At 39.2% G+C, this 14,449-nt stretch overlaps 1 protein-coding gene across 1 annotated transcript in view; it reads left to right on the forward strand.

The window, feature by feature from the left end:
• The window catches only part of NCAM2 (neural cell adhesion molecule 2), a 290,517-nt gene that overhangs the window by 183,183 nt on the left and 92,885 nt on the right, over positions 1-14,449 (forward strand). The window contains exons 10-11 of the mRNA XM_042459409.1: positions 2,156-2,343; positions 6,557-6,653. Of these exons, the coding sequence (XP_042315343.1) occupies positions 2,156-2,343; positions 6,557-6,653 (285 nt within the window). The remainder of the gene's footprint in view (positions 1-2,155; positions 2,344-6,556; positions 6,654-14,449) is intronic.

Below are 14,449 nucleotides of genomic sequence, written 5' to 3' on the forward strand. Positions count from 1 at the left end.
TTGTAATTGGAATACAGGACTTTCTTTGAATACTAAAAACTATTGTTAGATCAAAATAGGCCCTGCTAATTGGGAATAAACAATGGGAACATATTTCACTGAGAGTGACAAGAATTGCTCTGGCATATAGCCCATTTTTAGGCAAATTTTAAAATACTAGGCCTTATCCTTATAGTTATATAATATGAGTATCTAAATGGTTACCTACTCTAGCATGATCTTGCTGAGGTCATCTTTGGACTTTTCCTGAGACAAATTTTGCTGTCAGATCCATCAGGGGACTACTGAAGTTCTATCACTGGTGGTGCTTTGTGTATGAAATGTTCTTCGCCAAACCCCCTTTTTTTAGCGCAAATAGCTTCCTGATTTTTCAAACACATTCTAGGCCTGTTTTAATTGATTCTGTGAACCCTGCCGTTCTGTTGTTGCTGTTGTTTTAAGAACACAGATCTGTTAAATGTGTGTTTGCATCGTATTTTAATCAATATGAATTTAAGCTGCAAAGAAAAAGTGTTTCTTTCTTACTGAAGATGAAAATAGAAAATAATAATAATAATATTAATAATAATAATAATTGGATTTATTTATAAGCTGCCCAATCACTGGGAATCCGGGCGGCTTACACCAGAGGAGATAATAGACGGTTCCTTGCCCTCAGGCTTACAATCTAAAAAGGCATGACACAAAAGGAGAAGGGAATGGTGAAGGGGGGAGTGGACCAGGTCCAGCATTCTTCTCCCTCTGAGGCCTGGACCAAGGCAGGTGGACTGGAGGGAGGGCTCTTATATCAAATAGATCTTAGCCACTACAAATTTCATGCTTTAGTGAGGCCTTAAGAGCACAGAACATTTTATGATGCTATATTGCAGAAATGTTTCATATTGCTGTATTTGGTTTGAAGCATAAAAATGCTATGGCTTTATTTACTTGTTAGTTACAAGTAAACTCCTTCCTGGTTTGGTCTGCTAGGCGCAGCCTTCACACGGGCGGTCTGTAACCCGCCCCAGTTGTCCAAGTGGAAGTCTGTTTGTGTGATGTTGAGTCTTGCCTTATAGACTTCAAGAAACATTCTCATCTATTTGATAGGTTGCCACAGTTTAGAGTATGTACTGTCTTTCTGTGGATGACGAGGTGTGATTATAGTATCTCGCTAATGTAGACATATCGTTTCATGTGTTTCATGAACTGTTCCAGCCTTTAGATTTGCAATAAAAAAATTCTCAATCAGTAATCTCAATACTGAGATATTAAGGCATCAGAACTGGTCCCTCATTTACTGTCTTGGTTTTACAGTGCCAGTGGTGACAGTGTTGGAGGTGGGGTGGGATGGGGACACACAGTCTAATGTGAAAAAGTTTTCCACAGTTTCCTTTACCCCAATAATACAAACAATTTGTTCACACTTATTTCTTATTCAATTCCAAGAATTGAATGATTGAAATAAATAATGCCCTTTTGAATTGTTGGCTCTTTCTTTTCTAAAGTATCACTACAAACATATTTTGCCTAAGCACCAAATAATATAAACATAGGTATTTTACAGGAAGGCAATATGGATTTTCAGATCTTCCAGATGCTGTGATATTGATGAATTGATGATTATGATGATGACAACAAGAGAGTTTTGTAAACACCATAGAAGTGTAAAGCACAATTTCTTTCAGCGGTGAACTTGTTTATTGGATCTATTTTGAATTACATGTCATATGACATAGTATTGACAACAGTGTTATTTAACTGTCATACTGGTTTTTCACATGCACAAATCATAGTAATTCAATTTGATGCTAAACTGGATGCTTCCAGTGTTCACACAGTCATTTCAGCTGTTGATTCAGTGATTTCATTATCATTTATTTTTGATACTTTTTTTAACCAAAGCAACTAGATTCAGGTCTATCTAATGTCACACAATTTGCACCATTTTAATATAGTCTATTTAGAAGTGGGATATAAAACAAATAAGCAAAAAATTGTTTATGAAAGCAGAATAGAATCAGGATTGTGATAATATTTTGTATGGTTTTATGGAATAGTTAATAATCCATGATGAATTGATGTACCATGATACTGAAATTTTATAATATCTTAAGTAACATAGGACTGAATTAAGACAAACCAATAACATGTTTTATAATATGTCTTTGTTCTCCAGATGCTCCAATTTTTGTGTCAAATCAGACAATATATTACTCTTGGGAAGGAAATCCCATCAATATTAGCTGTGATGTTCTATCTAATCCATCAGCATCTATTCACTGGAGACGAGGAAAATTAGTTTTACCTGTGAGAAACACAACTCATTTAAAGACTCACAGTGTTGGAAACAAATTGATATTAGAGGTAAGAATTTGGAAGCCAGTTAGCAACTTAGATCCTACTTTTTAGGAAGTTATATTTTCTTCACCACTAATAAGCAGGTCCAGTCTTATTAGGATCATATAATGGCAAACACAATTGCTTATTGTTGCTTTCCCCAAATTGACTTTTCGTTGTAGTAGTTTGTTATTACAGTGTCTTGTAGAAGTATCCACCCCCTGTGAAGACAGAAGGTCTTTTTTTATTGTGGTATATGAGTTAAGCAAACCAAAACAAACCAATACTTGATGATTACATAAGAATGTACCCCTTTGCTGTGACATGCCTAAACAAGCACTGATGTAAATAACTGTCTCAAAATGTTACAGAAATAATCTATTGAATAGCATCAACATCTGTGGATTTCTAGTGCTTATAATCACAAATTAAAGGTATTGCCTGTTAATTTGTTGGACAGAATGTTGACTATAACATGAAGACCAAGAAGATAGCCAAACAAGTCTGGAGCAAAGTTGTGCAGAAACACATAGATTTTTTTTTCAAGTATCCTAAATTATAAACATCTCCATGAGCACTCTTAAATCCATGATCATGACACTGAAAGAATATGCCTTACCTGCAACTCTGCATGGAGATGCAGTCACCAAAATTCAGTGACCACATAAGGTCAGCATTCATCAGAGAGGCCACAAAGAGTCCAGTAGTAACTCTTAAGGACTTGAAGAGATCCCTAGCTACAATGGATAAAAAAACATAGATTGAACTTTCTGGAAAAATAGTGGAAAGAAATACATTGCTGAACAAACTCAAAGCAAAGAGCCTTGGATTCTGAAAAAAGGGGGAAAAAAAGAAAGAAATATGAGAGATACAGAACACATGTGGCAAGTCTTTCCGGTCTGATGAGATCAAAACTGAATGCTATGTTTGATTCAAAGCCAATAGTTCTCTTTGTCTGAGAATACCATCCCTACTGCAAAACATGGCAGTGACATATGGGTATGCTTTTCTTCAGATGGGACTGGAAAACTGAACGGGATTGAGGGCAAGTTCAAAAGAGCCTGTTACAAGGTCAGCTGTAGAAGAAGATATGTTTTATTCTGCAAGAGACACAGGATCAGGATACTTTTGTTAATCTTAATAAATGTCATTTTTGCAGGCAAGAACAAATAAGGGCCAAAACAGACAGCCCTAAAGGGGTGGCATGATGCCGTCCCTTTGAGTACTGGATTGAGGCTGTGGCAACTGCACGCTGTGGCCCCGATCCAGCTATTTGCCAGCCCAAAAAGAAGTGGCAAAATTCTGCTCCTTTTTGAGTCAGCAAAAGGGTGCCCTTTCAGCTGCGACCACAGCTTTGTGGCACTACTGTGGTGTATAAATGCTGTGCCACCAGAGTGTTACAATGCTTCCTGCCATCTGGTCGGGTGGGTAGCATGATGCTGGCTTGGAGGCAGTGATGGGGCACACGTAATCTGAATGCTACTCCTCCACACTGCCCCCAAACTGGCACTTACTGTCTGTCTATTTGGGACTTAATTGTATTTTTTTTTTCTTGCTTCAGCTGCACAGTGTTCAAACACTACTTGTAGTTTTGGATGCAGAAATGTTGCTTTCTACACAAACAATACTGTTCTCTGTTCAGGATACCTGTTTTCTGTATAGAAATGTTGTTGTTTTTACCAGAGGTATGCTATTTTTCTGTGTAGAAATTGCCATTTGTGTTTACAAAAAGCCTTTCCCCACTTTTTTTTCCCCATCACAGATAATCGCTTGCCTGTCTATGATTTTTCCCATTGGGTTTCTTGACACATAAAAAGCCAGTTTTCAAACTTTTAAAAAGATTTTAGAATATTCTTGCCATTCTTACATGGTGGAAAGAGAGTCCTCTTTTAATAAGATGGGTTCTCAACACACAAAGTATTGTTTTAAAAACTACAGTGGTTTTTTTTTTTTTTAATGTGGATGTTGTGGAATGAGTTAGTCAAAGCCAGACCCCAATCCAATTGAGAATCAGTGTAAACATTTGAAAGTTGCTGTTTACCAATGATCCTCATCCAACCTGACATAGCTGGAGCAATGTTGTCTAGAAGAATAAGTTTTTTTTTTAAAATGCACATATATTCATGCAAGAAGACACACAACTGAAATTGCTCCAAAAGATGCTTCTACCAGATATTGACTTGGGGAGGGGTCAGTATCTCTCAATGAGATTTGGTTGTGTATACTTACACAGCCACCTTTTGTGCTGCAATAATAATATTTTGCTCCCATGTAGGTACATCAAGCAATAACAATGTCATTTAAATCTGTTCCAATTCATGTTTGTAACATAACAAAGGGGCAGTACAGACCGCTCCGAAACCGCAGGCTGGAGTTGCCCATTTTAATTGCAGAAGGACGCAGCAGCCACCAAACCACATGGCATCCCTCCACAGTAAAAAGAACCTGGTTCTTCCGGTTTCTTTTTGTGGTGTGTTGTGTACATCACGAGTACACCATTGGTGCACACATGACGTACACAATGCGCAGCGACATGCAGACGCTGTGTGGCATCATCGTCATCATGGCAGCACCCATGTGGACAGGACACCGTCATGATGCCATCGCCCATACGGACTAGGGTTCTGGAGCGTGTGGTTGCTGCACACTCTGGAACCCTAGTTTCGGCACCGGCACACTGCTTTTGACTGGTGTGTCTCAGGCCAAAATGTGGAAAAGTCCTTACTCCTGTAAGACAGTACATCTATTGTTTATCTTTTTCCTTGTTAAATCTTCATACAGTACTATGAATTCAAAAATGAAAAAATATTGACAGGCTGTAATCTAAGGGGAGCACCCCATCCTACATTGAAGGTGAGGTCTTTTGCTCAGATGCTAGGCCTGGATATGAAAGGTTTCGTACAGAACTCAGTACATCTCACTATTCTTCTGACTTAACATTTTCAAGTGATAGGATGTAAAATAATTACAGTCTTGATTTTATTGCATTTTTTCAAATCTCACATCTCCTGTGGGTTTTGCATTTTTATTTGTTTGTTTTGTTCATTTGTTTGGAAGTGAATATGTACTTTCTGACACATTTTGAAACAAGCAGCATTTTTCTACACATTTTAATGTACATATTTGTGTATGCAGTTTTCCCACTGACCAAAATATGTTTTCATGTTTCACAACTATATGCATTTCAGCTTTTCACATTTTGAAAATGTATGCATAATACAGCATCCAGAAAACATGAAAAACACAAATATTTTAATTAATCTTAGGTGAAACTCAAACCCTATGAATCTTTTCCCCTTCTGCACAATAGTACACTGCAGGGAATGTAGATGATTTCTATGCAAAAGTGTAAAAGACGGAAGGAAACAGTTAAGGCATTACATTAATTATTAATATTTTTTTTCAAATAAAATAATTCAGTTACATTTATGTGAAAAACAGGATAGGTTTAGCCAGCAAGTTAATTTTTATTTGCAATAATCTTGCATCACATTACCATTCCAAAAGCCATACCAAAATAAAGGTGCAAAATTCCATCCACTATGTTATCCTCCCCTCGTCTTTGTTTTGAGCATTTGAGCTGGATTTTTGAAAACCCAATTTCTCACTTATCCCACTTTAAAAATCAAGTAAGCCACTTTGCTCATGTTTTCCCTTTCTTTCTTATATATAATCTTGTATCTTTACCCTTCTATTTTATTTGGCATACTTCAAAAAAAGTTTTCTAGGACACTGGACTTCTATATGTTGTCCAGTGTAAAATGCAAGAGAGCCATCAGGTGACCACCACTTCAACCAAGATGCCCTTATTATTTCTGACCTAGCACTAACCAGATCAGCAATAAATAATTTCTTATATCTTTAGCACTCTTGTTTAGTTAATAATTTAATAAGTTACCAACATTTTGAATGAATGTTAATGATGAAACCCCCAATTATTTATTTTAATTTATTTGTACCTACTATGTGGTTTGTGTGCACATCCTGCATATTCCCTGCAGTCAAAACAAGTCCCTTCTGCTCTACAGAAGAAATAGCTTGTGTGGCTCATAGGAAAGGCTGGATGTCATAGTTGGCCTGGGAATGTACAAGACCAGTATATGAGGAGAAACAGCTAAAACAAAAGTTTGTTAAGCTTTATGGGAAGCCTTTGAATTGGGTCACTGTACAGGAGCCAGCTAGGTCAAGTGATTACCATAGAAACTTAGAAACCGATAAAAATGTGTATGCATTCTCCCAGATTGCTCCTGCTTCTGACAATGATTTTGGACGATACAACTGCACAGCCACAAACCGAATAGGAACACGATATCAAGAATATATCCTTGCTTTGGCTGGTAAGTAAAACTGTGTTAAATTAGTTATTTATGATTACATATACTATTTTAATACTACCAGAATGCATCTTGCTGATGAGCAATTCTATTTAATAAAATGTAAATTCATTGTGTGTTTATACTGCAATGCTGTGCATGCTATTTGGAAGCAAGTCACATTCAGTTCAGTAAAGGTTATTCCCAGATAATATATGCTCAGACCTGAGTCCCTTTAAAAAGCCCACTATGGTACAAAACACATGGCACAAATAATCCAGTTTGAGACCGTTTTAACTCCCCTGGCTCAGTGCTAGGGAAGTATTTTTGTGAGCTATTTAGCCTTCTCTGTAAGAGCGCTCTGGTACCAGAATAACCTACAATTCCCAGCATTCCCTAGCACTGAGCCAGGGCAGTTAAAGTGGTCTCATACTGGATTATTTCTGCAGTTTGTTTTGGACCTATATTACATTTATCCATAATTTAATCATCAGTATTTGATTAGTGAAATACACCGGAATAGTATGATTAAGCTGGACACCTATTTCACTATCTCCCCCCCCCCTTCGGAAGTTAGCTGCAGAAAAAAAGCTAGGTGCCACTAAACTACTTTTCTTATAAATTAATCACATCTTAAAGGAATACCTATATAAATTTACTATTTATATAATTTATTTTATTACATTTCCATCCTGTTTTTGGAAAAGAGAAATCCAAGTGGCTGTCAAAGAAGATTATTTAAATCAGAGATCAACAAACTGTAATCCATGGGCTGCATTCAGCTCCATCCCTTTGTAAGACCCCAAAGTTCCAGCTACTACCCTAGGCCTTCTACTTTCAAAAATGGGATGGAAAAACCAGGAAATATCCCCAAAGACCTCAAATGGTTTCTCGATCCATATACCCACTAACTCACTCCCCCACAATCCAGCACTGGCCAAAACTGAAGGAAGTGCAAACCAGGAGCATATTTTCCAGTATTTCACAATTGTCTGTAGCACAAAATTTGAAAGTGTGACCTGCTCTGTGGTCATGGTGACAAAAAAAATGGGTCTACTGATCAACAGCAGACAGGTACACAATTTACAAAGTAGAAATTACATGTCTCGGAAAGAATAGAAAAACATTATAATCAGTCAATTAATTCAACTTAATGAATTCTGCAAGCTGTTTTTGCTTGCTGGTGAAAGGCAAGCAGGGAGGGGGCCAACCTTGTTTCTTGTGGAAAGGCATTCCAGAGGAATGTAAGTCTATGCTGTAGCAGTAATTCAAACCTTTTCATCTATAGAACTTGTAGCAAACAAGAGAGTCAAAAGTCATAGTTGTATAGTAGTCATAAACTGTAGAATCATAGGCAATGGAATGGGCCTCCCTAAAAATTTATAGTTTCCGATTCATCTTTATGACTTCCTCAGCTACCTTAAAAAATAATATTAATAATAACAAGCCTAGTGCTATGAAAAAGCATTTTTGCCACAATGAACATGAATGATACTAAATTAAATGATACTGAAGATTATATGCTTACAGTGTGCAGACAAATACAGATAAGATGTCTACACCAACATAGTGGCATGCTCATTGATGACTGACTATGAAATAAAGAGACCAGACACAACACTTTGGCTATAAACAACAACAACAACAACAACAACAACAAGTTTTATTTATATTTATATTTTCCCGCTTCTCCCAATGAATCGAAGTGGGATTACAATCAGAACTTATAATACAACAATACTAATACAAACAAGCCCTCCCTTTTTTGATCAAAACCTATTAAAATGCTTGAACATGGGAAAGAGTAAGAGAGAGTGCAACCTGATGTGGTCAGGGGCTGCTGAGGCCAGGGGTGACCCTGTGACCACCTCTTCAACCTTCATTGGGCGAAACATCTGATCCTGAGAGCAAACCAATATCATTGGTTGCTCCCTTGCTGGTCAATATCTGGAAGGCAAACCCAGAGCACTCTACCTAAAGTCTCAAGACTGTGTGTGTGTGTGTGAGAGAGAGAGAGAGAGAGAGAGAGAGAGCCCCAAGGGCAAACTCTTCCCCCCCCCCCCCGTTTCCATGACCAGTTGGGCCATTCTAGAGCCCAACCCTTTATCAAAATGGTGCCAAGGTATATACCAAACTCTTATATTCTCCCTCCACTACATACCAATGACAACATATTTACTGACACCACTCTATGTCAACTGATCAAGTCCCTGAGATCACACAGTAAGCAAAAAACTGCAAGTAAAGGAGAATAAATTCCTACTCGGCTCTGAGGTGATCAGCAAATTTTGCACCCTACTTATGGTGGAAAGTTGGGTCACAGAATAAACAACCAAGAGGGTTCCTGAAGGGTTCTGCCCCATCATATGCCTCATCTTGGAACACTGCTCCAAGCCAGCTTAATTCCACAATCTATTCATGGAGGCCAGCAAAAAGTACCCCCCCACACACACACACATATGCACAGTACTGTTCACCATGAAGGTCAAGATATGACTGCTTGGAATGGCATAACAAATTTCAATGAGTAACTGTATAAATATAGTACTTAAATGATGGTAATCACCACCTGTCACAGCAGGGGAAAAGGGAATAGGAAAGGAACATTTATACAAAAAGAAAAAAAGTAGGATAAAGGTAATTCATAGCTTTCACCTTTTTAAGGAAAACAACTGTAATCCTGTTATTCATTCAAACCACATGAGGTAACAGTATTAAGCTTATATATCCAACAACATTCTTGTTTTGCCAACAATGTTGAAACATCCTGATAAGGTTTAGAAATAACTACTTGAATCACTAGAAATTTAAATGAATCATATCTGTGGGCAGCCTGATAAAAGTGTTTGTATAGAGAGAAACCTGTAGCATCATCTTTCATTTGACTTTATTGTTAAATAATTCTAGATTTCAAACTGCTAGAACACTTCATATGTTACGGGGTTTTTTTGATGGTACATAGTTGTGATGAATTGGTTATGATTACAGCGTAGTTCTTCATCAGTGTTTTAAATGCACACTCATCTTAGCACAAGAGCTAAGAAGAATACCATAAGACAATACCTACAGTATTATTTGTAGCAGCTTTGTATGATATAGTTCTTCATGCATATTGCTATTTATGGTTAAGGATGTAAATCTTTGCCTATTCATTTCTGCTAATATACATGAAGAATTTCACAGACAAAAAATAATTCCCCTCCTTGTTGAGGATAGGACAGTTTTCACAATTTTTGATGTTACCTACCCTCAGATATATATTTTGTACCAAAAATAAAATGAAAGAAATCCCAAAATTGTGGCTATACAAAAAAGAAAACAATACCCCCCCAAAAAAATCATTTTTATGAGGAAAACATTCTAGAAGGAGCCCTGGTGGTGTAACAGTTAAATGCTGGTACTGCAGCCACTATGTTATTAATTTGTTCCTAGAGGATGGCTCCAAGGCCCACTCAGTCCTCCATCCATTTGTAGGTCAGTAAAATGAGTACCCAGCTTGTTGGGTGGCAATTGGCCTACACATTGTAAACCTCTTAGGGAGTGCTGGCTCACTGATATGTGGTTTAGAAATGTACTTGCTATTCTTACTGCTAACACTGTTTTCAGTGGAGTGTCTCACTCTGAAAACAGCTGTTCTTACTGGAGATGAAAAAAGTTGTATTTCTTCCATTCTTAGTTAGGCATGGGTAAACCATATCTTCTCAAGTGTAACAGTGACCATTTTTAACAATATAATTTTATGTTTACTCAGTGAAGCTTACTCTGAGTAAGTGTGCTTAGAATTGTACTTCAAGTTGTATAACATTAAATAATATATTATATTTTGTTGGATTGCTTTATGATATTGTATAAAGCCTTGGTATGTATGCAAATAATAAATGATAAAATAATGAATATATTTATTTTATAATTTATTTAGAAACCATAAATAAATTTATAAACAAAAGATAACCACATACCACTATGTGTGTTACACAAAAAATAATTTATTGCCCAGTCTTCACCAAGGTGGTTTATTTTAGCCATGTGTTATACAACAGCACATAAACTGCATTTCTAACTGGTATGAACTAGGGACTACTGGAACTGTATCAATTTACTCTAATTATATGGATCAAGGCACTAGTATCATTACAGAACCAAGCTATTGCATATTTTTTTCTCTCTGACTTCATTTACTCTAATTGTTCTTCAGTTTTAAAGGTTGATTATGCTGCCTAAATGTCACTCTGCCTCTTTTATAAGCAATTAACTTTTTCTTTATCAGTTTTATGAGAATGACCCTTAATACATTCGTTAAAATAGGATGTCGGGGGCGGGTGAGGGGGAGAGAACTGGTTTGGTACTTGTAGATCATTTTTGTGTAAAGAAATAATAGGACGTACAGCTCAATAAATTTTCTCAAAGCAACAACAACAAACTATTTGCCAACCAAATATTTCACCAGTACTACACCCCACCTATGTATATTTGTACCTGTTAATACAGCAGTTTTGTGTTAGAGGAAGGATGGCAAGTTTAAGAATACATTAAAATCTTTCAACCATGGCATGCAATTTATTTAACATTTATTATGTACTACACCAATTTTAAAAAATATATTAAGGTCTATTTGAAAAACCATCATTAATGGTCTACTATAGAGAAGAAAAAGAAATGTCAGCAGTTTTTTGATAGAGGTCTCTCATTCTTCCCTTTTTGTAGATATACTTAAATAATAATGAATGCCATTAAGAATTAACAAAGGGAATTTTACAACAAATGACCTAAGTCTCACACACACACACACACAAATAGAAAGGGGAGAAGGAACCCTATACATACTTTCTATCTCTCTAGATATATACACACGTGTTTCTTTTATAACCAGTGTCATGCCTTCTTACTGTGCCATAAGCTAGGCTATTCTGAAATGTTTTCTATCAAAATGCTGTTGCTGTCAGAATCTATATGCATGGTTCTGTCATGTTGGCATGATGATATGATATTAGAGGATGAAGGTAGGAGGGCATGGTGATATGGTGATTTAACACTGTATAATATGTTGGCTATTGAGAAGGGGATATCAGTTATGTTAAATCCAAGCCTGGGAAATAAATGGGAGGAGCAGATGGCCAGCGGAACAAAAGAGTTGTATTTTTATGACCCCAATCTTTCTGACATGGATCAGAGCTGATGCTCTACTTCCTGAAGGGAGATGAAATGATAACACAGGAGGGGAAGGAAGGAAACAAGAAGGGCCTTTTGATCTGGATCAAAGATGAGAGATCAGGGTTGGAAAGGGGGGCTGGAGGATGGGAATGTATTTGTGATGATCCAAGGGCAAACTTTTTCAGTTCTGACCCTGTACCTGAGACGTCTTGATATCCAGAATAAATCTCTAGTTTATATTATACTACGATGCTGTCTTGATTACTAGGAACTGGGTCCTCCGATCCTGACAGTGTGTCAGAACTCCCAATAACACCTCGTATGATGTAACAGCATTCAGGCCGAGGTGTGTCAATCCCAATGGGGCCTCCCAAAGGTGAGCACAGAGGTGGCCAGGGAACAGAAGCCCTGGAAGTGAGTGTGGGTCCTGGCTGGCGAGCCAGACCCAAACAACCCTGATGTGCTGAGGGAGTTGTCAGGAATGGTCCAGTGGATGGAGCAGAGACCTGCAGAAAAATAGTTCCCTGATTCCGATGATATGGAGGACCGGTCCCCATACGACAAGAGGGATGTGGGAATGGAGGACTGGCACTAGGAGGGAGCCCAGCAAGACCTATTGAGCTATGAGGGTGAGGATGAAGGGTTCCAAACCTCAACCACCACCCAGAGCCAGAAGCAGCCCAGCGAAGAGAGATTGTCGGGCTGGGACACCGTGGTGGCTAGCTCAATAGATGTGGATCCCCAGGATTGAGAGGACTGGGATATCAAGCCACAACAGGCACTACTAGAGGAGTGATCAATGCGAGACCTCCTGACTGAGGTAGCAGGCATACAAGAGAAAATCGCGGTGGGACTGCTGGTCCAAAAATGACAAGGAATTCTGGGCGATGACTGAGTCATGATGTGGGAGGAACCCTAACAGGATAAATGGCCTATGGCAGACCTGGGGGCACTAGCATGGACCCAGCAGCTCCAGGGGGCCACCCAACCCAGAGCGGGGAAAAGGATCTGCCAGTGAGACACACAGGGTGAGATTCATCAGACAGTTGAGCCAGCTGGCCTACTTCCTTGCCCAGGTGTCAGGACACATGAACTAGTGGGGACACACCTTCCTCACTGAGGAAGTGAAAGTGAGATGTGTGGCCACATACCTGGAGGGTGAAGCGGTGGAGTGGTTGGTACAGTTGTTTGATGCCAGGGCAGCAGAGCTGAGGAGCTTACCAGCCTTTATGATAGATTTGCAGGCCTGATTTGAGGACCTTTTTCAGGTGGAAAAAGCCCAATTTAAGCTGGTGGTCCTAGAACAAGATGCCCATTCAGTGACTGAATATGTGGCGGAATTTTGTGGTCTGGAGGTGCAAATTCCAGACTGGGCAGAGGTGACCAAAGTGCAGAATTTCAAGGAGGGACTACGAACAGACCTTTTAAAATTGGTCTATATGAAAGACAATCTTCAGACTGTGAGGTAATGGATCCAGTTGGCTAGGAGGCTGATATGGCAATGGAGGAAAGTCAGTGAGGCAGCTGACACCAGGAGGGAGCAAGGAGACTAAGATAATTCCTATCCCTCCCCATGGTAAGGAGAGAGAAACTAAGGCCCGGGTCCCTGAGTGCGAGCAGTGGATGAAACTAGGACTTTGCCTGGCATACGGGCAGAAGGAGCATCAGATTGCTGAGTGTCCCAACACAGAAGACCACCAGCGGGGAGCTATGTCAAAAAGAGGGCCCACTCTGGCCTCGTTGGAGGACCTGCACTGCCCAAGTAAGGGACTGGGAAGCAATTGAGTCTTCAAGGTAGCTAATGAAGGTGCAGTGGAATCGAAAACCACACTAGACATTATAGAGCCGGAGGACAATGCTGAACCAGCGGGAAACTTCCTCTGCCAGACAGGCCCAAGGCACCATACCCCGATAGTGAGTTGAGGAATTCTCCTATACATCTTAAAAGTTAAAGTGAAGGACCCAAAAGAGGGGAGATAAGCACTTGGTAGTGGCTATTGACTCAGGCTGCACCCGCTGCTTCCTAAACACAGAGATAGTGGTGAAACTAAACTAAAACTCTAAAACATTTGAGCATCCCATTACCTTCCAACAAATGGATGGCTCCCCCTTGGAGAGGGAGCCCACCAGAGAGAGAACGGGGACAGTGCATCGTAGGGTGGTGGAGCACTGGGAAAAATCCAGTCTATGGTGGGTCCAACCTTGAGCTACCACTTGATCCTGGCAATCGAGGTGGCCAGTTCACTTCACAATTTTGGAAGGTGCTACATAAAAAAATGGAGATTGAGCAGGCGTTGGTTACCTCTCATTACCCAGAATCAGATGAGCAGACTGAGACAATGAACACTACTCTGGAACAATGCAAACATTGCTATGGCATTTACTTGCAGGACAACTGGTTTTACTTACTGCCCCATGTCGAAGTTGCTTTCAATGGGAGAATCAAACAAAGTACAGAAAGGAGTTGTAGTTTTATGACTCCTGACATGGATTGGAGCTGTGAAACAGGGATGATCATCTTCCTGAAGGGAGATGAAATGATAACACAGGAGGGGAAGGAGGGAAACAAGAAGGGCCCTTTGATCTGGATCAGATGTGAGAGATCAGGGTTGGTAAGGGGGGCTGGAGGATGCGAATGTATTTGTGATGGTCCAAGGGCAAACGTTTTC

Source organism: Sceloporus undulatus, chromosome 3 (genome assembly GCF_019175285.1).
Source record: "Sceloporus undulatus isolate JIND9_A2432 ecotype Alabama chromosome 3, SceUnd_v1.1, whole genome shotgun sequence".
NCBI classification, from domain to species: Eukaryota; Metazoa; Chordata; class Lepidosauria; order Squamata; family Phrynosomatidae; genus Sceloporus; species Sceloporus undulatus.